Here is a 24,081-nt window from a genome sequence, read left to right as displayed (position 1 = left end):
TATAAAATTTGCTCCCTGAAAATACAAATAGCAAGCAATACTATCATCATCATATTTAAAACAAACTGAACTCAACTGTCCAAGGCCACAGAAATCACTGACAAGAATTACGATTATGTACGTGGAGTAGTTATTTTCATTACACCTTTTTATACAGACTAATTCTGCACTTTCTGAATGTTTTATAATATCATCTTCTGGATCTGTATCTTGTACTATGTTTTTTTTGTTTGTTTGGGTGTTTTTTGAATTTTATTTTATTTTTTTATATATCAGGTTCTTATTAGTTAACGATTTTATACATATTAGTGTATATATGTCAATCCCAATCTTGTACTACGTTTTAATCATTACCAGATTAAGTCCAAGACAGAACTAAGTCTGAATGAATTCCTCACTATACTACAATATGGCATATTTAGCTGTTACATAAAACTAGTTTCATTTGAGTCACAACCTCAACTGCCTACAGGGACCAGGAAGTAATCTAAATGTGGAACAGGCTAGGTGTAAGACAATAGAGAGTAATGAAAAGAATTCTGTTCTAAAGGCAATTATTTTTTTAATACTATAAGCCAAACAAAAACATACCTGGGGCTGATTTGGCCAAATTTACTAGGGTTGAAAATTTGCAATTCTCATTGTTTGGCTTTCACAACATATTCAACAGATTCAAAATCAATATCTACCAAATACCCACTAGAAAGAAGATACATATAATAAGACAATGCTTATTAAATGTTATTGTTGACACAGCAAGTACATGTGTACAAAGTTGTCTCATTAAATTTTACATGAGATTCTAGTAGTGATTAGAATCATACACAAATTACAGATCAAATCTACATCCATAACTTAATATATTATATCAAAAATAAAAACACACTTCAGGTGAAAAGAATATTTTATTTCAATACTTTAATACTGAAATCAGCTATCATACATATTCACCAACTCTTAAACTTCGCTGTCCCTATCTATCTCAGAAGACAGTCAAAGTGAGATTAATAGGACGAAGCAGTCTCAGCAAATCTAGAACTTTCTGTATTTCATCTCTAAATTTAAGTCAGGTCCTTTAATAAGTTACTGCTTATTCATTGTTCTATATAATATTTATGAAATGATTAGTGCAATACATCATTGAGGTATCATTTAAGAGGCAAATACCCTATAGATTTGGATTTGTCATCCCGATTCCTTGGCACTCAATAATGTAAGTATCTTTAGAAGCATCTTCTTCATCTTCTGATTTCTTCACAGTAAATTTAGCCTGAAACCAGAAGAGCATTTAGTATATAAATAATATGAAAAGCGATAGAGGGACGAGCCCACAACTCCAGCTTAAATAGGCAGTAGTTAATACCAAACTCATTTTATTGAAGCTAGAGATACAAAGATCAAATGACTCATGAGAAATTCAATGGCCTATATATAAAATATTCTGTTCCAGAAGGATGGTCCTTGTTCAGATGTATACATACCTGTGGAGTTCTGTCAGAATATACAGCCTGGGCCCTATTCCATACCCACTGAATCAGAACCCCCCAGGAGTACAGCTTAAGCAAATATAAATTTTTAAATCTCAACTGTTAATAATAATGCATCTCTACTACCTACTTCCTAAAATTTTTCTAAAACATGGCACTGAAGCATTTATACTTCTTTTATCTTGTCAAGTACAGAAATACCCTTTAATTCCCTCAAATTTTCTTGCTAATTTAATTCCCTAAATATACTATTTAAAATACCTAGTTCAGAGCAGAAAGGTAGAGGGAGGTAACAATTAACATCTTCATTCATCTTTATTGGGCTTAACGTATTTTTCACTTAACTAATTCAAGTTTGGCTTTGAAACATTTGACCTCTATCATTATTTGTGGAAACATGAGTTTTTAAAAAGCAAATGTATTCATTCTAAGAAAACTGAATTAAAATCAAAACAACTAAGTAGGCTGACTGAATTTGTGACAAAGGGATTTCAAGTATGCCTAAAACCTTTTGATTCTCTGAAATACAATTTGAAAACCACTACTCCGAAGCCCTGTTGAACTGTAATATTTACAAATTATTCCAGTTTCAGTATTATGTGGCAGTGCGCTGACACACTGGACACTGAAAATTACTGTTGAATGAATAAACACTGAATCTGAATTCTGAGCTAGACAAACAATTTATACAGTATATATATTTTTCTCAAATTATAAGCACTATATAAATATGAAACACAGGTAACAATTATGGAAATCATTTCTAGCCTATATATAAACCTACTGAAAACTACAAAAATTTAGAGTTGGAAGGAGCCATGGGGACTACAGCACACTCTCTGACCTTACTGATGAATTATCTGCACTGAGACACAGAATGATGAAGCACCTTTGCCCCAAATCACTGAGTTAAAACACAACAAAGCTGAACAAGAAACCAGAGCTAAAAATTCCAGTTCACGGCACTTTCCACTGTGTATTCACTTCAAATAACATGTGAGTGTCTACTATGTGCAAAGTACTGTAGAAAGAATGAATACAGGGCTTCCGTGGTGGCACAGTGGTTAAGAATCTGCCTGCCAATGTAGGGGACACAGGTTCGATCCCTGGTCCGGGAAGATCCCACATGACGTGGAGCAACTAAGCCCATGTGCCACAACTACTGAGCCTGTGCTCTAGAGCTCACGAGCCACAACTACTGAGCCTGCATGCTACAACTACCAAAGCCCACACGCCTAGAGCTCATGCTCCTCAACAAGAGAAGCCACCGCAATGAGAAGCCTGTGTACCGCAATGAAGAGTAGCCCCGCTCGCCCCAACTAGAAAAAGCCCATGTGCAGCAACGAAGACCCAATGCAGCAAAAAATAAATTAATTAAATAAATAAATTTATTTAAAAAAAAAGAAAAGAATGAATACAGCCTTGTCTCTGCTATCAAGAAGATCACAGTCTACGTGGGGAGACAAATAGTAGTTACAAAATACAGCATAAGTAGAATAATAAAAAATACAATTAACTATCTTTTGACATCAAATATAATTTGCCTTTGCCTCCTATCAAGCCTTTTCCCACAATTTAACCAAAATCTACCTATCCTTTCTAATAACAACAAAAAAAGTACATATTATTAAGAATCATACAAATAACATGTTAGGAGTAGGGCAACCGTGGCTTTGAGCTTGGTACACCTCTGTAATGCTTAATTTCTTAATACTACTATACATTATTTTTATAACTTTTTAAAATACTTAAGGTCAGCACCTTCCTTCATAAAATTCTGAGTTATAAATTTCATAGTAGTTTACAAAATTACATTATAAAGACTATGGCAAAATGGAAATATGCCACACATTACTGAAAAAAGCAAGAAATGAAGCTGTATGCATTAACTGCAAAAAAATGCAAAGAGAAACAATTTTAAGAGAGGAGGAGAATACCTAAACGTCAAGAGTGGTTTTACTGGCAAGGGGGAGTTAGGGACAGCTTTTTTCCTCTATTTTCTAAATTATAAATCTAGGGAATTCCCTGGTGGTCCAGTGGTTAAGACTCAGTGCTTTCACTGCGAGGGCCCGGGTTCGATCCCTAGTCGGGGAGCTAAGATCCCACAAGCCATGCAGTGCAGCCAAATTTAAAAAAAAAAAAATTATAAATCTACTTTTCTGAAGCTGAAAGGACTGGTAAGTGTTAGAAGTCCAGCAAATACTCTAGTCTACCCCAATAAAATCACAAGAAAATAAAATAAAACATTTAAAATTTTTATATAAATAATTTAAGTTTATAGCCCACTGCAAACCCCTTGTGATTTGATTTTATAGTTCCCATTAAAACATCTTCACTTACTGGAAGGCAGTACCTACCACACATGAGCTTAGATGTATGCTCTCCCAGTTTGCTCAAAGCTCAGTCCTGCCACTAAGAAACTATCTTGAGCAATTAATTCCTCTGCCTCACTAGACTCATAAGTAAAATGGGATTAATAATAAATAGCCACCTAAAATGGTCATGCAGAGTGAGACAACTCAGCTTCACTGCTGAGCGAGCTCAGTGCCTGCCACATAGGAAGTGTTCACCGATTGAGAGCAATTACAATTACTATTAAGTTTTCTGTTGATTAAAATGTGACTCCAAATTGGCCAAAATGAAAATCAATTACTCTTTCTGATAGAATACTCACCTTTGCTAGTTGTTCAGCAAAATGTATAGCCGTTTGGGTATGGAGTGTAACTGGTCCTGTTTTTATTCTGGAAATTCCACTGGCTAATGCCATGAAAATGATCAGCTGTTAAAAAAAGAACAAGAAGAAAATTCTCACACATTTACTAATATTTGGGGTTAAAATTCTACTGCTTTCCATATGAAAATACTATTGATACTAGAAATCAACATAGCTAAAAAAGAATTTCTATTTCTTTAGGTTTCCAAAAGTCTTAAGATGATACAAAACCTGTGTTACCAAAAGTTTGTGGTATAGCACAGAAATGCTTAGTAGCAGACCTCAATACAGATTTTTAAAATTAATGTTTAAGAATATAGAGTTAAAAGTTAATAAATTTAATCAGACCAACTATCTTTGCAAGCTATTATATATAATATGAAAGTTTCTTCCATACTCTAGAATTACAACATTTTAACACATAAATAAATACACTAATACAGAATTACTGGAGTGTAGACTAGTAAGAAGGAAGAGACTAGAAATAAGGAAAACTGTCTTAAGAAACTGGTCAAGAAATCTTGAGTAATACATTTCTAAACACAGACATCTGATTTGCTACTAAGGAGAAAAAACTATGGTAGAAAGGAAAATCTATCAAGACAGTGCACCATAAAAAGACTGTATTTGGAAATATTCACTAGCACTTCTCAATGTGAGTAGATATATTAAGTTTGAGAGGTGTATGACACATCCAAGCAGAGATGTTGACAGGCGTAAGAAATATTATGAGCATGCAGTTAAGGAGAAAGGTCTGGGCTAGTGATACAAATTTAGGAGCTGTCAGCATACAGATGGTACTAAAGTCATGAGACTGTACAAAATAACTGAGGGACTGAATACAGATAAACAAAAGAGCCTAAGCCAAGGGCTCTCCAAAATTTACAAGCTGAGAAGAGGCAAAAAACAATAACAAACTTGCAAAGAGACTAGAATGTAAGGTTAGCGAGATACAAAGATAATAACAGTATTTCAGAAAGCAAGTGAAGAAAGTATTTCAAGAAGGAAGGAGTGCTCGATTGTGCCAAATGCCGTAGCCAGGTCAAGTAAGATGAGAACTGAAATTTATGGTATATAAATTCCAGAAAAATACCTAAAAAATGGATTGAACTAGGACATACCAATCAGTGTCTGAAAGTCAGTGACTAAAATTTATATTCAATCTAATTGCCCAATATTTGAATCTAATAGGCTTGATGGTTTTTATCCTAAAAGTGTCATTACCTGGTCTTGCAGATACTCATCCACAGCACCGCCATGTCTAAGATTTGCTAACAGCATTTCAGCAGCTTCAATTCCAACCTTGTCTGCATTAACACCTACAACAGGCACAATGTAAAAAAAACTAAATTAATTACTAAGAGGCAAAAAGTTTAATATATCCCAGTTAGCACTGGTGTAATATCTTTTAGGCCTCTGAACTCACCCAATGCAACCTTTAGGATAAGATCTTCATGTATATTTAATCTTCTGAGAGCTCAGCATATGCAAATATTTTATTAAATGCACAAGTGGAAGAAAAAACAGGCTGCTTTGGCCCTGTTTAAGAAGTACTAATTATAGGGGGACTTCCCTGGAGGTCCAGTGGTTAAGACTCCGTGCTTCCACTGCAGGGGGCACGGGTTCTATCCCTGGTCAGAGAAGTAAGATCCCGAATGCCACACGGCGTGGCCAAAGAAAAAAAAAAGAAGTACTAATTATAAAACCAATTTACAACTAAGTTATGACCCTATAACACTACACCTTGATTTCAAAATTTTAAATTTGCAATTCATATATGCTAGAATTAGTCGGCAGCCGATTCCATTAGAATTAAAGGATTTTTTTTTTAAGTCAGATAATTTTCATCTAAGGAAGAACAGATAAAAATTCTCAGATCAAATATCATAAAGTTTTATTCCTTTAAGATTTGAACTATTTATTTATTTATTTACTGTGCCACGCAGCTTACAGCAACTTAGTTCCCCGACCAGGGATTAAACCTGTCCCCTGGCAGTGAGAGCACGGAGTCCTAACCACTGGACCACCAGGGAATTTGCCGGTATCACCTAACTTTGAAAGTAAGTCAGAAAATTTATTCCCATGTTCCACTTCCTACTTCTCTACACATACCACAAGTATTTGGTACAATGCTGAATACAAAATAAGTCCATCAGAAGTAGTGGAATGTCAAATGATTCTTTTTATTTACTTTAAACTAAATGAAACCTTGGCTACAAATGAAAATGTCCTTTGAAAAATGAGAATGTAGTTATTTTTTATTTTATATTTGGAAATTCATTTGACTATATGTATGTCTTGATAAAATTTACCAGAATAGGGGAAATCAAATTTTAACCATTTTTTCCCTTACAGCAATTATTATAATAATATAACAAATTAAACTATCTTCACAACATCAATCAGGCAAGTATTTACATGACTGAATGAAGTGGTTTGGAATATGTATGAATCTTGACTTCTTGGGTAAACCACTTTGCCTTTTCCATTTCTTCTTCCAGATGGAGATGGAGATGATAATTCCTAAGTTGCAAACTTGCTAAAATTAGAGATAATATTTATAAAGCTTCTACTACCAAGACTGGTTTATAATAAGCTATTAATAAAAATAGTTAATATTGAGTACCTACTATGTGTGTACCATACTAAGTGATAGAAACTGGTTCCTTTGCTAAGGAGACATCAGAAAATACTCATATATAAGAGTATTTGAGGATAAGTGCTAAGCTCTATGGTATAAACTATATATCCAATGAGATTTCAGAAAAGGAAATTATAGGTTCTAGAATAACTTGAGAAGGTTTCATGGAACATGAAGGACTTAGGTGAGACCTTGAAGAATGGCTAAAATTTGCATGGAGGATGTGAAGGAGAAGGAAGGAATTCCTGGCTTTGTATCAATAGTATCAGAGAGCAGTAGACACACTAAGGTTTCTCTGTGTAGGGGCAAAGTATTTCTCAGAGCCATTCACATTCCTTCCTACCCAGCCGCCTTGAGAGCGAATAATGGTATGAATGGATCTAACATAATTACCACCTATTACTAGCGGTCTGTGGCAACTGAACAAAATGAAGTAATTATGAGAATTTTTCTTATTAGTATTATGTTCTAAACAAAAGAGCAAAATCCTAGTTTCTTCTGAAAACTTAAGGCTTTTCTGACAAATACTCTTCTGATATTCTAGAGGTTTCTTAAAATGGTCTCAATTTTGATGGTTTATAACAAATTAAAACGAATATTCAATGATTCGGGGTGTCTTCTAGCTTATTAAAAGCACAAAACTATAAAATAGTTATCAGGCTGAACAGAGAAAGCTAAAGGACTGATTATAGCATCAGAGAGATGCCATGAATTACCACATATACTGAAGGAGGAAAAAAAGTGCTTACTACAAGCTAGGCAGTTTCCATACATAAGAAATAGGATTGATAAACCAGAGTCATAATTCATCTTAGCAAATTGATTTGTCCCATAGTAAAGAACACTAACTGAAAGATGAGAAATCAACGAATACACAGATATTCAACTATGTAAACACAAATACATTCTGTACATATAGCAATCATATAAAGTTGGAAGGGATTCTTATACATAGATAATGGTCCAATCTCATTTTTCAGGTAAGAAAAGCGCAGTCACCATGTAAGATAATGACAGACATAGGACCAAAACTTAGGTCTTCTTGCTCTCAGTTTAGTGCTCTCTGTTATAATACACTGCCTCCATCTAAAACTGCAAGATTCTCTCAAAAAAAAAAAAAAACACAAACAAACCTCACCTTTGCAACAGGATTAAAGAATGTTATAACTGGAAGGATTTCAGATATTCTTCAGGCTAACTCTCTCACTCAATAGATAAGGAAACTAAGGTCAAAATAGTTTTAGTAACTGAGACAATGACAAAAACATGACTAGTTACAACCTACTGCTTCTAATACATATGGTGGTATGCACAACCAGCCAATGTTGCTTCTGATAATAACGCTTAAACATTAGGATTCAGAGTCTAGTAATTTTCTAGTTAATTTAAATCAGAAATAAAAAGGGGATCTGGATATTGGGATCCATGACATTCTCTGAGATGCTTAATATATAGACTACCTAGACTAAGAGAGAAGACCCCAAGGTCTTTGCAATTGCTAATGACATCTCCTTTGACTTAAGTGCCTGACAGGAAACAAGGGCAGGCACCAGAAGGAGTCAGGCAACCTCAGTAAGTGTTGCTGCTCTATCCTCTATTCCCTCCTACCACTATAAGTCTAAAAATAAGTACTGTGCATTCTACATGAGTGTTGTCCAAAGACAACTTCAAAGTAAAAACTCTCATATGACAAAGTGAAAAAAAATGTTTATGGAATATTAGGAAAGAAACGTTTTCAGGGCTGTCAGTAAAGTTAATTCCAAGTACTGCTCTTAACAGAGTAACGGTCCCTTTATGATGTCAATACAACATATCCAAAACTATCTTCTACCCTGGCAAACTAACTCTACCTCCCATATTCACAAGTTTTAAGTACTTCCAGTTACCCAAGTTAGAAATCTAGAAGGTCATTACACTGCATCCCTCACCCCCCATTTCCAGCTAATCACCAAATTGTCTATTCACCCTCCTAAATACCCTTATATCAGTACTCATCTCTCTAGACTCAGTCCCTGCATTTCCTTGGTGTAGGTCCTCACCATTTCTGACCTGGATTGCTGTTAACAGACTCTTGTCTTCCTGCCTCCACTATGGTTTTCCTCTAATCCTCTACACAGCTATCAGACTAACTTCCAAAGACCTGGAATTACATCCCTCCTTAAAATCTTTATGTTTTCAGGATGAAATCCAAACTCCTTTATAAGGCCTATAAAGCCCTTCAACTATCTGTTGACCTCTCTAACCTCATTCTCTGCATTGACCCAGATCCTGTACTCATCACATATGGTTCTAGTTGCCCAAACACAGAACTACACTTTTATGTCAGCACTTTCCTTTGTCCTTCTTCCTTAGCTCTCACTTTTCTATCTGGCTAACTTCTACTTATCTACAGAACCCACGGGAGGATCACTGAATGGCACAAGACAGATTTGGGGTCAATCAGCCCCCAAATAAGCTGTTCTTCTCCTGTGCTCCTATGGTGCCCTGGGGATAGAACAATCACAGCACTGGTCTGTCTCCTCTGCCAGACTAAGCCAGGAGACAGAAATGGTGACTCTTACTTCTGAATCCTTCATACATAGTACCTGGCACATCTTGGTACCCAACGATAATACAAACAAACTAAACTCACATTCCACCCAATGCCTGCCAAGCACTTACTACTTGTAACATAGGGTCCTAGTCTCTGCTTTATATTTTGCATTATCTTTGCCCTCTCAAGGCTTAAAGACATTGCATGTAGCGGCTCACTGATCCATGCTGATTCCTCACTGCACCTAACAGGTAATGAGTATACACTAAATATATGTTTTTGATCACTATTTCTCAAATTTTATAATACCTTAGAGAGCTTGTTCAAACAGATTCCTGGACCCCACTCTCAAAGATTCTGATCTGATACATGAGGTGGGCCCCAAAATTGGTATTTTCAGCAAACTCTCAGATGATACCCATATGCTACCTGTCCGCCAACCACACATTGAACAGCACGGTTTTAAACAGAATTCATTTATGTCCAGTCAACCAAAGGTGTTGATTTTACCTATTCTATTAACACTGGTTAGATTTGACACCCAACTGTATCTAGATCAACCAACTGAGCAGACTAAAATTACCTGAAGTTTTGTATTCAGCAGTAATAATGTGGTTAAATGGCATAGCGAGGGTAAGCATCTTTTAAAGATGCTACAAAGTAGGAATAAAGCAATCAACTGCCACACAGTGAAAAGTTCAATTAGAAGTTGCCTCAATGGCAAAAGTAACTTTAAATACTAACCAACAGAAGCATACATGTATCTACTCTCCCAAATATACCAAATACTACAGAAATTTCCCTTTCACAAAAACATTCAGTATTTTGAAATCAACACTGTAATAACTGATGCAGGGAAGAACCATCAACAGATACTAAAACCACTGGATGAAAGTTGTATTGAGACAGGATGATCAGATGGTGTCAAAGTATTATCCCAGAGTATTTATTAATTATAATGGGAAAAGGGGGAATTCCCTGGTGGTCCAGTGGCTAGAGCTCCATGCTTCTACTGCAAGGGGCACGGGTTCAATCCCTGGTCGAGGAACTAAGATCCCACATGCTGCGAAGCATGGTAGAGACAGGCAGGCAGACAGACAGATAGGTACGTAGATAAATAAATAAATAAGGAACCTTTATAGCAGACATACCTGGAGAACACCACCTTAACCAAGTGATCAGTGAGCTGTACTGATAAAGGGCATACTGACATTACATGCACCCTGATGTGATACAATAGAATGTACACAAAGTCACCTGTGCAATATTCTCACTAAAAATGTTTAACCTGAATAAATCTAATCATGAGATAATCAGACAAATTCAAATTATGGAAAATCCTATGAGAAAATGGCCTGGACTTTTCAAAATGTAAATATCATGAAAGGAAAAAAAGGTGAAGAGACTATTCTGTGGTTTAAAAAAAAAAAACTAAACAGACATGACAAACAAATGCTGTGTGTGCTCAAAAACAAACAAACAAGCAAACAAAAAACCCCATACTGCTCTAAAGAATATTTTGGAGGTATCTGGTTATGTCTGAATATAACAAGGAACTTCCCTGGCAGTCCAGTGGTTAAGACTTCACCTTCCAATGCAGGGGGTGCAGGATCAATCCCTGGTCAGGGAGCTAAGATCCCACATGCCTCACTGCCAAAAAGCCAAAAAATAAAAACAGAAGCAATATTGTAACAAATTCAATAGAGACTTTAAAAATGGTCCACATCAAAAAAAAATCTTAAAAAAAATACATATATAATAGATTCTTTGGGTATAAAAATGGTAATGTGATTATGCAGATACTATTCTTTGGATGGACACGCTGCAGTATTCAGGGGTGAGACTTGGTACCTGCAACCTGCATAGAGATGGTTCAGAAACACACACAACACGTAGCTAAACGTTCATAACCAGTGAATCTAGTGTATGGATATTCACTAATCATTCACCTTCTCTATAAGTTTGAAAATTTTAAAAGCATAAAGTTGGGGGAAAGACTGAAAATTTAATTGACTCTAAAATAGAATCAGTTAACCATATCCTTTCAAACTTGTTATCCATCATTCTACAACATCCTAATCCTGACAGATAATTAAAGAATTGTACAGTAGCACTGAGAACAGTGGACCCCCTTCATTTAGCTATACCTCGTTTACCAAGCGATGATCCAGCGAACAAACAGCCAGTGGATGTCTCAGCAATAATGCTATATAGGGAAAAAAAAGTATTACTATCTATGCTATAAATATTCCAAAATTACATGCAAATACAACGCAGGAGAACAGTGACTATTAAATAAGCAGAATTAGATCTGGCTAGTATATTACAAAAGTGAAAGTCTTCATATAGAGAGCAGCATGATTAGCATTCTCCATCTTCATCAGAGTAGAGTATCTTTCAGCACTTTGGACAAGAAGTCACACTAGATTCTAATCCACTCAGGTAAGGAATGGCCCTCCCAGAAGTCTTGTCATCAGCACTAAGGGGTACCATTTCAAAGGCATACTGCACTCATTATCTTAAATGAAAAGGTCTTTCGACAGAGATGTTTGGTTTTGTTTTATAGTTTTTAGATAGTATTATCATACAAAGAAAATGCATTTACTTTAAACCCTTTAATAGAAAATCTGAAAAAGAAAGCTTAAATTTAAATATCCACAAAAGATACTTTTATTCTTCAAAAATATTAATTAAAGCATTTTTATAACACATAAATCAATAACTACTAAATGGATTAATATACTATATTTCTTTTTTAAATAGATCTTTGCCGTATCTAATATTTACTTGTAAACTGATTTCACATTTGAGATATAGAAAAGCAACTGGAAATATTTCTCTTAGGATCATCTTCAAAGGCTAACTTTTTTTTTTTTTTTTTTTTTTTTTTTGTGGTATGCGGGCCTCTCACTGTTGTGACCTCTCCCGTTTGCTGAGCACAGGCTCCGGACACGCAGGCTCAGCGGCCATGGCTCACGGGCCCAGCTGCTCCGCGGCATGTGGGATCTTCCCGGACCGGGGCACAAACCCGTGTCCCCTGCATCGGCAGGCAGACTCTCAACCACTGTGCCACCAGGGAAGCCCAAAGGCTAACTTCTGATTAGCTTAAACATTTAAGTTCGCTATATAAACAAAAAGGCTCTTATAATGTAATAAAAGGTAAACCATCCTCAGAAAAGAAATTCAGAATAAAATAATCATCATAATTCATCATACTGTTGTTTTAGGTAGGAATGCCCTTAAAAATATATCTTCTTAAAACTACAAATTTAAACAAACAAAAAAAATGACAAATCTTTAATTAAAATAGAATAATTATTTCAGGGCTCTCTCAACTAACATCTAGGAAAAAGTATATTGTCTCACATTATTCCATTTCCATTGCCAAAAGCTTGGTCTTTAGTTTCCTGAACAGGCTGGATGTTAACATACAGATCCCTAATCTCCTTTCTGATGCATCTTACGGCTGCCGCTGCCATATCTTTTGCTACCTATTTTGGCAAGACAAAAAAATAGAATAAAATAAATTAATGATTATTTTGACAATTGCTTTCAAGCCTTCAAAGACATATAATTAATAACTTTTACATACATCTTATAAAAACACAATTTTCAACAGTAGAGAACACAGAATTTTAAGAAAAATTTTTAATGAAAAGATTTATTTAAAAATTAAGTTCTTTCAATAATTTCAAAATTTAGATGATATAATACTTATCAAGACATACATACACTTCTAAGATCATCTAGACAACTTTATTTTTTATTACTTTATTTTTTTAAAATTTTTATTGGAGTATAGTTGATTTACAATGTTGTGTTAGTTTCAGGTATACAGTAAAGTGAATTAGATAGCTTACTTTAAATGGCAAAACACCAGCAACAAAAGCTCTTCCATATATCTTAGTCACAGAGCCACGGTCAGTTAAATTTATTGGGTTCAACTGTTTAACTGGCGACATTCGGATAATCACTTCACCACCTCCTTTCGGGTAGTAGCCCCTATGAAAAGTATCATGAATACTTACATAAACTGATTGCACGACAAAAATAAAGCTCAATATTTACAATAAAATAACATGTGAGTGATATCCAACTATATAATTCATGTTTGAAACTTCCAAATAATGTTTTAGATCTGTGTTGTCCAATATGGTAGACTCAAGCTACATGTGAATAAATGAGTATTAATTAATTAATTAATCTATTTATTTATTTATTTAGGACACACAGCTTGCAGGATCTTAGTTCCCCAACCAGGGACTGAACCCACACCCTCAGCAGTGAAAGTGCAGAGTCCTAACCACTGGACCACCTGGGAATTCTCTATTTAAATTTAAATTTAATAAAATTTAAAACTTAACTCCCCAATCCTACTAGCCACATTTCAAGTGCTCAATAGTCATATGTATCAAGTGACTACCATCCTGGACAGATAAGGAACATTTCCCTCAGTACAGAAAGTTCTATTCAACAGTGCTGTTTTAGACTTAAGCTACTTAATGGTAGGAGCTTGGTCTATTTTGTTCCTGCTATATTCCAGTGCCTAAAACAATGTCTGGCACATAGTAGGTGCTCAATAAATATATGATGAATACTTAGTAGCTGAACCACTAATAAAATTTCAACTCAAATATTTAGTGTCACTTATTCTATAAGAGATGCTGAGAACACGCAGATGAGAATGACAATGCTCTTATCCACAAAGAACTCCCCATCTGGTAAGATGGGGCTCCACATATAATCTACTAGGACACAAGCCAGGCTGTAAGCAGGACTACAAGAGAGATGTAAATAGGAACTCCAACTGAGGCACAGTCACTGACAATTCACATAAGAAATTACAAGTTTCATTTTCAGAAAACGTAGGATTTCCAATTTTTAGGAGAGCAGGGGAAGAAAAACATGAACAAAGATATGGAAGTCTGAAGGCACAAAGTATGTTTAGGGAATGGCAGCAATCATGTAGTTAGAATATATGGAGGGCAGGGAGGATAAAGCTAGAAAAGTAAATTGGAATAAGATTGCAAATCACTTAAATGCTACAACAAGAAATATGGCCTTTTTACTATGTGGCCTTACAGAGGGAAGGGAGGCCTTACAGAGGGAAGGGAAGCCTTACAGAGAAATAACCTGAATGCCCAACATGTCTCTTAGAAAAATAATTCTGGTTGCTCTATGGAACAGAATCCCTTTTATGACCCTGCAGTGCCCATTCCAGTTGTCTGCACACAGTGAGCATTCTGTCTGTGGTGAGCATGGATAATTCCAGATATAAAGGTGCCTCAGTGTAGCAATTCCCTTTCAAGTCCCCATGCCTCTGCTGCTTACTGTTTTTAAGCCACGAAGTACTATTATTTCCTATAAGATACGTATTAAGTGGGTTACGGAATGACAGCTCTCCAAGATCTAACTTTTCCACTATTTTTAGCACAAGTAGTGGGTCAAAGGGTTAAGAAATAAGTAACTTACCTCATTTTAATGTCACAATTAAATGTGAAACCAAATTTTTCAACAATTGGCTTGAAAACCTGAAAAAATCAGTTTACTGTTACTTTAATCACCAATATTCATTGTCAGCAAGTATATTTAGTAAACAAAAGTGCTCTGCACTGAAGTAGTAAAGAAACACAATGGATAAACAGTGATATAAAAATGTGTAGGCTAGTTCTATTTTTCAAATAAAATAACTGACGTAGCTAAAATCAAAAGTTTAACATTTAATTAATCAGAGCTGTGCAAGTCTATCTAATGAAAAAAAAAAAAATCAGAACTCAGGAAACTTGATCCTAGCAGTTTTTAACTCCAGAGGCCAGTATTTCCTAACCTTCTCAATATAGTGTACCGTAAGAAATTAGGGGGTGTTGAATAGCATTCCATTCTGCGTTCTCAGTTATTTTTTATATAGTTGAAATCTCACCGCATACACAACGTTTTATACATTTTTCCCCATTTAACATTATAAACAAAAGCATTTTCCCAACATTATAAAATTCCTCCTACAAAATATTTGAACGACTTCATGGCATTCTAGCATAATTTACCTAACCATTGTCCAAGTTTTCATTATTACATAATTATGTATATTATATAACAATAATTATAGTATATAATGCTGTGCTCCAATACCTTTAACATTATCTTTTGCTGCATTTCGCAATATTTAATTAGGGTCATTTCCTTGAAGTGGTATTACTAGGTGAAGAGAGATTAACTTTTAACTTTCATTATACAACCTATCAAACTGAATTTTAAAAGACTGTACCACCTATTAAAATGGCAAAAAAATTTTTAACTGAAACCTGAGACTATCAAGCGCTGGGGAGGATGAAGAAGAGCTGAAACTTTCCTACAGCGCTGGTGAAAATGTGAAACAATGCAGCCACGTTGTATGCAAAAACAATTTGGTAGTTTCTCAATAAAGTTAGACATAAACTTACGATTACAACTGAGCAACCCCTCTGTAGGTATTTACCCAAGACAAATAAAAACTTATGTTCAGACAGAAAAACCTGTATGTGTTTATAGTGGCTTTACTCATACTTGCCAAAAACTGGAAACAGTCCAAATGTCCTTCAACTGATGAATGGATAAACTGGTACTGATAAACAAACATCCATATAATAGAACACTACTTAGCTTTTATTGCTGATACAAGCAACATGGATGACTCTCAGATGTATTTTTTTTAAGTTATTTATTTTTTGGCTGTGTTGGGTCTTAGTTTCTGTGCGACAGCCTTCTCTAGTTGTGGCAAGCGGGGGCCACTCTTCATCGCGGTGCGCGGGCCTCTCACTGTCACGGCCTCTCTTGTTGCAGAGCACAGGCTCCAGACGCGCAGGCTCAGTAGTTGTGGCTCACGGGCCTAGTTGCTCCGTGGCATGTGGGATCTTCCCAGACCAGGGCTCGAACCCGTGTCCCCTGCATTGACAGGCAGATTCTCAACCACTGCGCCACCAGGGAAACCCTCAGATGTATTTTTTTTAATTTATTTTATTACAGTATAGTTGATTTACAATGTTGTGTTAATTTCTAGTATACAGCAAAATGATGCAGTTATGGGACTTCCCTGGTGGCGCGGTGGTCCGGGAAGATCCCACATGCCGCAGAGCAACAAAGCCCATGCACCACAACTACTGCGCCTGTGCTCTAGAGCCCGCAAGCCACAACTACTGAGCCCACATGCCATAACTACTGAAGCCTGCAGGCCTAGAGCCTGTGCTCTGCTATGAGAGAAGCCACCGTAATGAGAAGCCTGCACACCACAACAAAAAGTAGCCCCTGCTCACCACAACTAGAGAAAGCCTACGTGTAGCAACAAAGACCCAAGGAGGCAAGAATAAAATAAATAAATAAATTTATTTATTTATTTAAAAAAATGATTCAGTTATACATATATATGAATTCTTTTTCATATTCTTTTCCATTATGGTCTATCACAGTAGGACCTTGTTGTTTATTCATTCTATTATATAATAGTTTGCATCTGCTAATTCCAAACTACCAATCCATCCCTCCCCCATCCTACTCCCCCTAATCAGATGTATTTTAAGGGAAAAAAACAAGACTCAACAGGCTACATACAGTATTATTCTTTTACATGACATTCTGAAAAAAAGGCAGAACTATTAGAGAAAACAGATCACTGATTGCCAGGGGTGGAGGGGTGGGATTGACTACAAAGAGGGATAACGGAATTATCCACAGTAATTCTCTATCTTGATTGTGGTGGCTGGTTCACAATCATACATCAGAAATCACAGAACTGTATGCTACAAAGGGTGAATTTTAGTATAAATAACCACACCTCAATAAACCTGGAGAAAAAAAGATGATACCACTTTTCTCTCCCACTAGTTGTATAAGCATGCCAATACTGAATTTTATCATTCTAAAAATTTATAGTCAAATCATGGTATTTAATTATTATTATTATTTTTTGTGTGTGTGTGTTACGCGGGCCTCTCACTGTTGCGGCCTCTCCCGTTGCAGAGCACAGGCTCCGGACGCGCAGGCCCAGCGGCCATGGCTCATGGGCCCAACCGCTCCGCGGCATGTGGGATCTTCCCAGACCGGGGCACGAACCCACGTCCCCTGCATCGGCAGGCGGACTCTCAACCACAGCGCCACCAGGGAAGCCCTATTTAATTATTTTTTAAAATTTTATTTTATTGTGGTAAGAATATTTAACATGAGATTTATTTTAAGAGTACAACACAATGTTGTTGACTATAGTTACAATGTGTACAACAGATCTCTAGAGCTCGTTTATCTTACTGTACTGAAAAGTTATGTCCGATGAATATGAACTCCCCAATTTCCCCCTTCCCCTAACTAGCATTCCATTCTTTGATTCCATGAATTTGACTACTTTAGATATCTTATATAAGTGGAATCATGCCAGTACTGTCTTTATGTGACTGGCTCATTTCACTTAGCACAATGTCCTCAAAGTTCAACTGTGTTGTCACATATTCTAGAATTTCTTGTATTTTTTTTAAGGCTAAATAGTAATCCACTGTATGTATATACCACATTTTCTTTATCCTTTCATCCATCAATGGACATTTAGGTTGTTTCCACATGTTGGCTATTATGAATAGTGTTGCAATGAACATGGGAATGCTAATTTCTCTTGGAGATTCTGATTTCAACTCTTTAGGATAATACCGAGAAGTGGGATTGCTGGCTTATATCGTAGTTGTATTTTTAATTTTTTTGAGGAACCTCCATACTGTTTTCCATAGTTGTTGCACCGTTTTGCATTCCCATCAACAGTGTGCAAGCGTTCCAATTTCTCCACATCCTCGCCAATCCTGTCAAACATAGTATTTAATTCTTACTTTGAGTTTTTCTTCCAAATCATAATCCCTGTATTCAGAAACTAACAGACTTATATAAGTAATATCATACACATACAAGTAATATAATGTATACAATAACTGAGGCTTTTTAACGCATTCACTATGAGCACAGTTCTAAGATACAACACGCAATCTAAAATAATCATCCTCTCCCACAACAGAACGAGACACCATTAAGAAATTAAACAGCTATGTACACAAAAACACTCAGGATATATTTAAATAGAGAATGGAGATTCAGAAGACTATGTGAGATCATCTTAGTTTATCAGTAGCAACAAAAGCCCTTACCATGGCTGTGTAATCAATCTGTGGTGCCATTTCAGCATTAGTTCCACCTTTCAAACGAAGTTCTGATGGACAAGCAGCAAAGAGAGCACAGGGCATTGAGACCTGCATCAAGAGGCATACACTCCTAAGGAGAAGGCAGAACAGGCTTAGCTGCATTTTCTTTTTAAAGTCTCAAGAGAGAGACATAACTACATATCACCATTAGCTGAAGCACAGACAACTGAGAAGGCAGGTACACGCCCTCAAGTTTAAAGTTAAAAAACACTCCAGTGACTGAATGATAACATCCGATTAGTATTTCGCAGTAGAAGGAACTGGCCTTAAATGATAAGCAAATCTGGGTTTGAATCCAATACTAAATACATTAGCTGTGTGATCTTAGGTTAAGTCCTAACACTTTTCTTTATCTTACAAAGAAGTAAAAAAAAAAAAAAATTAATTAAAGCATCTTTACAACGTTTTTACAAAAGGATTCTTAAAAGTAACAGTTTATGAAAATGCATTCAAAACCATCAAGGTCTAGAAATATTCTAATGATTGTATCTGAGTCTCCACCATGCACAAGGCATCGTTCCAGATATTAAGATACAGTTCCGCTTTGTTATAAAGCACAAACTAACACACCATTGTAAAGCAATTATACCCCAATAAAGATGTTAAAAAAAAAAAAAAAAGATACAGTTCCTACCATGTTGGCATCTGTGGTATGATAGAGTAATGTTTTACAAAGACTGATAGCCAAATATTTTACATGGAAAAAACTGTTAAGGAGATAATCCTTACCATAACTCACCTCTGTTTGGTCTTTATAGTCAAATAATGTGAGAAATCACAAGAAATAATTATAGAATATGTAGCATTTTATAAAATGAAACGGTCAGATTTTCTAAATGAGCTGTTATCGCCCTTCTCCAAAGTCAAGGGAAAACAATCATATTAATACATAGACTGTAGCTTGAAAAGGAGCGCAACATAGCATCTACATACCAAGATAGCCTTTACTTAACTTTCTTATAGCAGTGATGCAGGTGTACTGAGTTAGACAGTCTCTATCACTGATAATGCATTTCATTAATTCAGTAAATATTTATTGACTGTATAATGTGTTAGGCATTATAAGAGAAAATGCATGCAATATAATCCCTGTTCTCAGGAATTGAGCCTAGGAGCAAGTGAAAAAAACGTGGAAATGTTCAGTTTACTATAAACCATAGGTTTACAACTACTGAACTTCTGTTTATTCCCTGAGAAACCCAACACAGCTAAAGTGTCTCTCTTCCATTCAATAAAATCAGATTCTAAGAAGACTAAAGAAAACCTTAATATTAGAAGAGTAAGGAATTGCAAAGACAAAGGTAGACATGAGAAAACACATGGTACTGTAATCACAGTTAGGGATGAAAATGTTAGAATTCAAATAAATAAGATGTGTTTTCTGACTAGGAACAAGCTTGTTTGAGTCTACTGAATGGAAATGGATTATCAACCTTCAACTCACTGCCCATACGTTCTAGTGGATTAGAAGCCAGAAGGCCTAGATTCTAATTCTAGCTCTGACCCTTACTCTATGACCTCTGGTTTATCACTTAACACCAGAGGGTCTTCACTCTCTCATTCACAAAGTGGAGGAAGGGTTGGAACACATGGTTTCTATCTTCTCTCCTGTAGCTTCAAAATTCTATGATTCTGTGTTAATTTTTAGATAGCTGATTAACTATAACTCTTTCCCCCCTTTTGTACCAGAGAATGCCCAAAATAATAAGCTGACTATAAAGATATCTCAAAATGCTTTAATCCCCTTAAGAAAGTTCTCATTTGGCAAACTTCACTTTAGGCCTAGCAGCAAGCCCCTTTTAGCAGAAGTCTATTCACATCATAATTCAAATCTCAATCATCACTAAACATTTTAAGCTAAAAAAAAAATCATAATTTTTTGAAACAGTCATTTCTGAAACAAACTGGCATTGGGTTTACAGTACTATTTCTTACTTTACCAGATTTCCTAGTAAATGGATAGGATGTTGATAAAGGATGCTGCTTACAATAACAATCAGCCAATAACACAGAAAACACAAAAATTGCTCTCCATGTTTTATCAATAAAAGGAGGGGTTCTTGGAAAGGGATAAAGGCTCAATTTAATTGTTAAATATCCAGTTTTCAATGGGGAGAAAAAGCCAAGATCATATATAAAAATTTCTAAATAGGGCTGTATAAGTATCTATTAAAAGATAACAAAAATACCTAGACTAAAAGTAGAAGATGGCTCATAATTTGCTGTAAGCCAAGTACTAAATATGCTACACCACAAAGACTTCACTATAGAGCATGAAACTACAGTTGTTTTCAGTTATTCATTTTCTAAGTAATAAAACTAAAGAAACAAATACGCTATACTACACATGTGAGAAAATTCTAGATAGGTATAGCAACAGCTACAATTAGGAAGCAATTAGGTATCTGAGACTTTACACAGTCTCTAACCCTAAAAGGTAAGTGTTTTATCTCCATTTTAAAAGTGAGGAAACTAAAGCTTCAAAGAGGTTAAGCAACTTGTCCAGTAAGTGGTAGTACCTGCATGTGCATCCAGGTCTAATTCCAAAACCCATACTTAAATGGAATGTAAGTGACACATACCCTGCTGTCTTGGTATCTGCTGTGTGGACTCCACCTTTGATCTTCTCTGGCGTAAACATTATTTCTGTTGAGCCGATTTCTGCCCCCTCCAGTTGCCCATCACAGAAATCTCGAATCATTTCCAGTCCAGATAAATGCTGAGGCCTTCAGGTCATAATACTGCATCAAAACGTGTGCATTCAGACTGCCTATATCCCCACTTTTTATGACACATTTACAAAACTTCAATGGCGAGAAAACAGCAAGCTCTAACCACAGTAAGTGCCAGAGCTTCCTTTTGGCTTTTTATGCACGTAGACTACCTGCTGGTAGGCATTATTTTAAGGGTTCCTTCCAGACCAGTTATTTTAACTATAAACATATATGCTGATAATATTGTTGCAAATTGTAAGTATGCAAAAGAGGAAAACTAATAAAACTATCTAAGTGCCACCAGTCTCACTTGCATTTCACTGAATAATCTATGATACCTGCATGGGCTGAACTGTGTTCCTCTAAAATTCATATGTTGAAGTACCTCACAATGTGACTGTAGTTAGAAATAAGGCCTCTGAAGAGATGATTAAATTAAAAAAGGCAGTCAGGAGTGAGCTGTAACCCACTCTCACTGGTGTCCTTACAAAAAGAGAAGATTAGGACATACCAGGGGTGCGCATGCACAGAGGGATGAGCATGGGAAGAGGGGGCAAGAGGGTGGTCACCTCCAAGCCAAGGAGAGAGGCCTGAAACAGAATCTTCCCTTATGGCCCTCAGAGGAAACCAACCCTACCAGCACCTTGATCTTGGACTTCCAGCCTCTAGAATTGTGCAAAAATAAATTTCTGTTGTTTAGGCCACCTAGTCTGTGGTATTTTGTTATGGCAGCCCTAGCAAACTAATAAAATACCTCACACAGCCTTAATGAATTAATTTCCCTATTGGTGAAATGGGTTACTGCAAACTACTGCTGTGACAGAGAATTACTATTCACACATATCAGTAATTGCCTTTTAATAATTTCAACATGGAGTGTGGATAAAAGACTAAGAGATAGTTGATCCATTAGAATGAAATATATAAAAAGTACAAGGAATCACTCTGTCTTCCCCCTGGGTCCTCTTCTAACAGGTGCATATACCTGACACTTAAAAAATAGTGGCATGCCTAGCTTCCCAGACAGAAGAAACAAAGTCAACTGTCAACATTTTCCCCTCTCCTACAACTGATAATCCTGGTCGTATCCACAGCTTCCTAAAGGTCTGAATGAAAGCTGGAATGACACATCTCAGGGTCCTTATGAGACTATAAAACGTGCGGCAGCAGAAGATGCACTGGTTAAAAAGTGGGGTTTCCTCCGGCCCTAGAGGCTGTTCTGCCCTGATCTACCTTGCCCGCTGCTACGAGCTCTCCGGGTACTTGGAATGCCCGATGAGGCGGGGAAACCGTTTAAAAGATAACTCATTAGGAAACGAGACAACTCTAGCCAAATAGAGAAAACATGGGCCTATTTTCTGAACTTGCCCCTTGAAACTTTCAAGGGCCCACAAGCCCGGCTACGCCTAACCGCCCAGCCCGGAACACCGTCCCGCCGCCCCTGCGGCCCGGCTGCAGAGTCCTCAATCCTGGGGCCGGCGCATCTTCCCAGCATCACCGCCGGGCTCCAGATTCCCAGCCCCAAGACCCGCCCCCCATCCCCCAATGGCCTGTCCCCCGCCCCGAGCCCCCAGCCCGCTCTCCAACCTCCAGTCCCGCCTCCTGGCTTCCCGACTTACCTAAGGCCCGGCGTGCTGCGGCCTGCTCGGATCTTCTGCACCCGCAAGGGGAGGCCCAGGAGACAGCTCAGAGCCGTAGACACCCTCAAGATCTGCCCGCCCTGGTGCGGAGAGAAGAGAGAGAACATCAGCTGGGCAAGCTCTGTGCCGCAGCCCGGACGGCAGCCGCAACCCGCCAGGCCTCGGGCTCGGTACTCACCCCTTCCATGATGCTGCCGTCCACCTCGACCCGCGGGCCCGCCATGGGGGGCGTCCTGGGGCCTGGCCAACCGCGACTCAGCCTCGGCCCGAGCGGGAGGAAGAGGAGACGCAGGGTCCTGCCTCGCAGCTCCAGAGGTGCTGTCCTCGCTCGGGGTCGCTGGACTCCGCGTAAAGGCGGAGGACGCGCCGGCTCCGGGAACGCCCCACCCAAACCAAGCCCCTCTCCGTGCAAAAGCCGGGTTCGCCAGGCCCACAGCCAGGGCGCATGCGCGCCGCGCGGCGCTTAAAGAGGCGGCGCCCATAAAATTCCGGCAAATGGGAAGCTGTCCAGCAGGAGGGGTGGTGGCCGGGCAGGTTCCCTGGAGCGTGGAAGGAAATGTGTCCCTGGAAGACTTGCGCCCTGAACACAGCAAAACGCGCAGATTGCCGAAAGCCTCCCTTTCAACTCTAGTCGGATCCTCCAGTTGTCTCGCAGGCTTGTGCAAGCATCTGTGTTTATCTCTGTTTTCTCGGGGATCCTGCCGTACCCAGAACTGGAGACTCTTAGAGCTGAAGATGTAGGAAAGGTCCCTGCAATGCACCGACCACCTTCTCTCTGGTCGGGTTTGCCTTCCCTGCAGCCTGTCCCTTGAAATTGTCCCTGGTGCATTGATGATACCCATGAGCCTCTCGTTCTTCGTGTGTGTGTGTGTGTGTGTGTGTGTGTGTGCGTGCGTGTGTGTGTGTGTGTGTGTGTGTGTGTGTGTGTGTGTAGAGTATTATCTCTTTTTCTTCTGCTAGACACCATTTATTTGGGGATGAGTAGAAAAGGACAGAATCAGAATCAGTAATATAATGCTCAAAAAAGCCAAAGTTACGCCACCTTGTCCGAGAATGAGTGCAAGTTCATGACTGCAATGAACAGTGCCACTAACGTAATTCACTTCAGAGGAGGGCAGGAACGACAACCCGCTTCTTGATTCCG

At 37.6% G+C, this 24,081-nt stretch overlaps 1 protein-coding gene across 1 annotated transcript; it reads right to left on the bottom strand.

The window, feature by feature from the left end:
• Positions 1-642: 642 nt before the first annotated feature.
• RTCA (RNA 3'-terminal phosphate cyclase) lies at positions 643-23,357 on the bottom strand. The gene is made up of 11 exons (XM_060026291.2): positions 23,116-23,357; positions 22,917-23,017; positions 21,166-21,309; positions 18,530-18,653; positions 14,847-14,905; positions 13,235-13,376; positions 12,741-12,865; positions 11,522-11,580; positions 5,425-5,519; positions 4,162-4,266; positions 643-1,270 (listed from the first exon to the last, which is right to left on the bottom strand). Exons 1-11 carry the CDS (start codon positions 23,158-23,160, stop codon positions 1,169-1,171), a joined length of 1,101 nt encoding a protein of 366 aa, XP_059882274.1. The 5' UTR covers positions 23,161-23,357; the 3' UTR covers positions 643-1,168.
• Positions 23,358-24,081: the final 724 nt, after the last annotated feature.

This window comes from Delphinus delphis, chromosome 1, assembly GCF_949987515.2.
Source record: "Delphinus delphis chromosome 1, mDelDel1.2, whole genome shotgun sequence".
NCBI classification, from domain to species: domain Eukaryota; kingdom Metazoa; phylum Chordata; class Mammalia; order Artiodactyla; family Delphinidae; genus Delphinus; species Delphinus delphis.
This window is presented reverse-complemented; position numbering and strand designations above follow the sequence as displayed.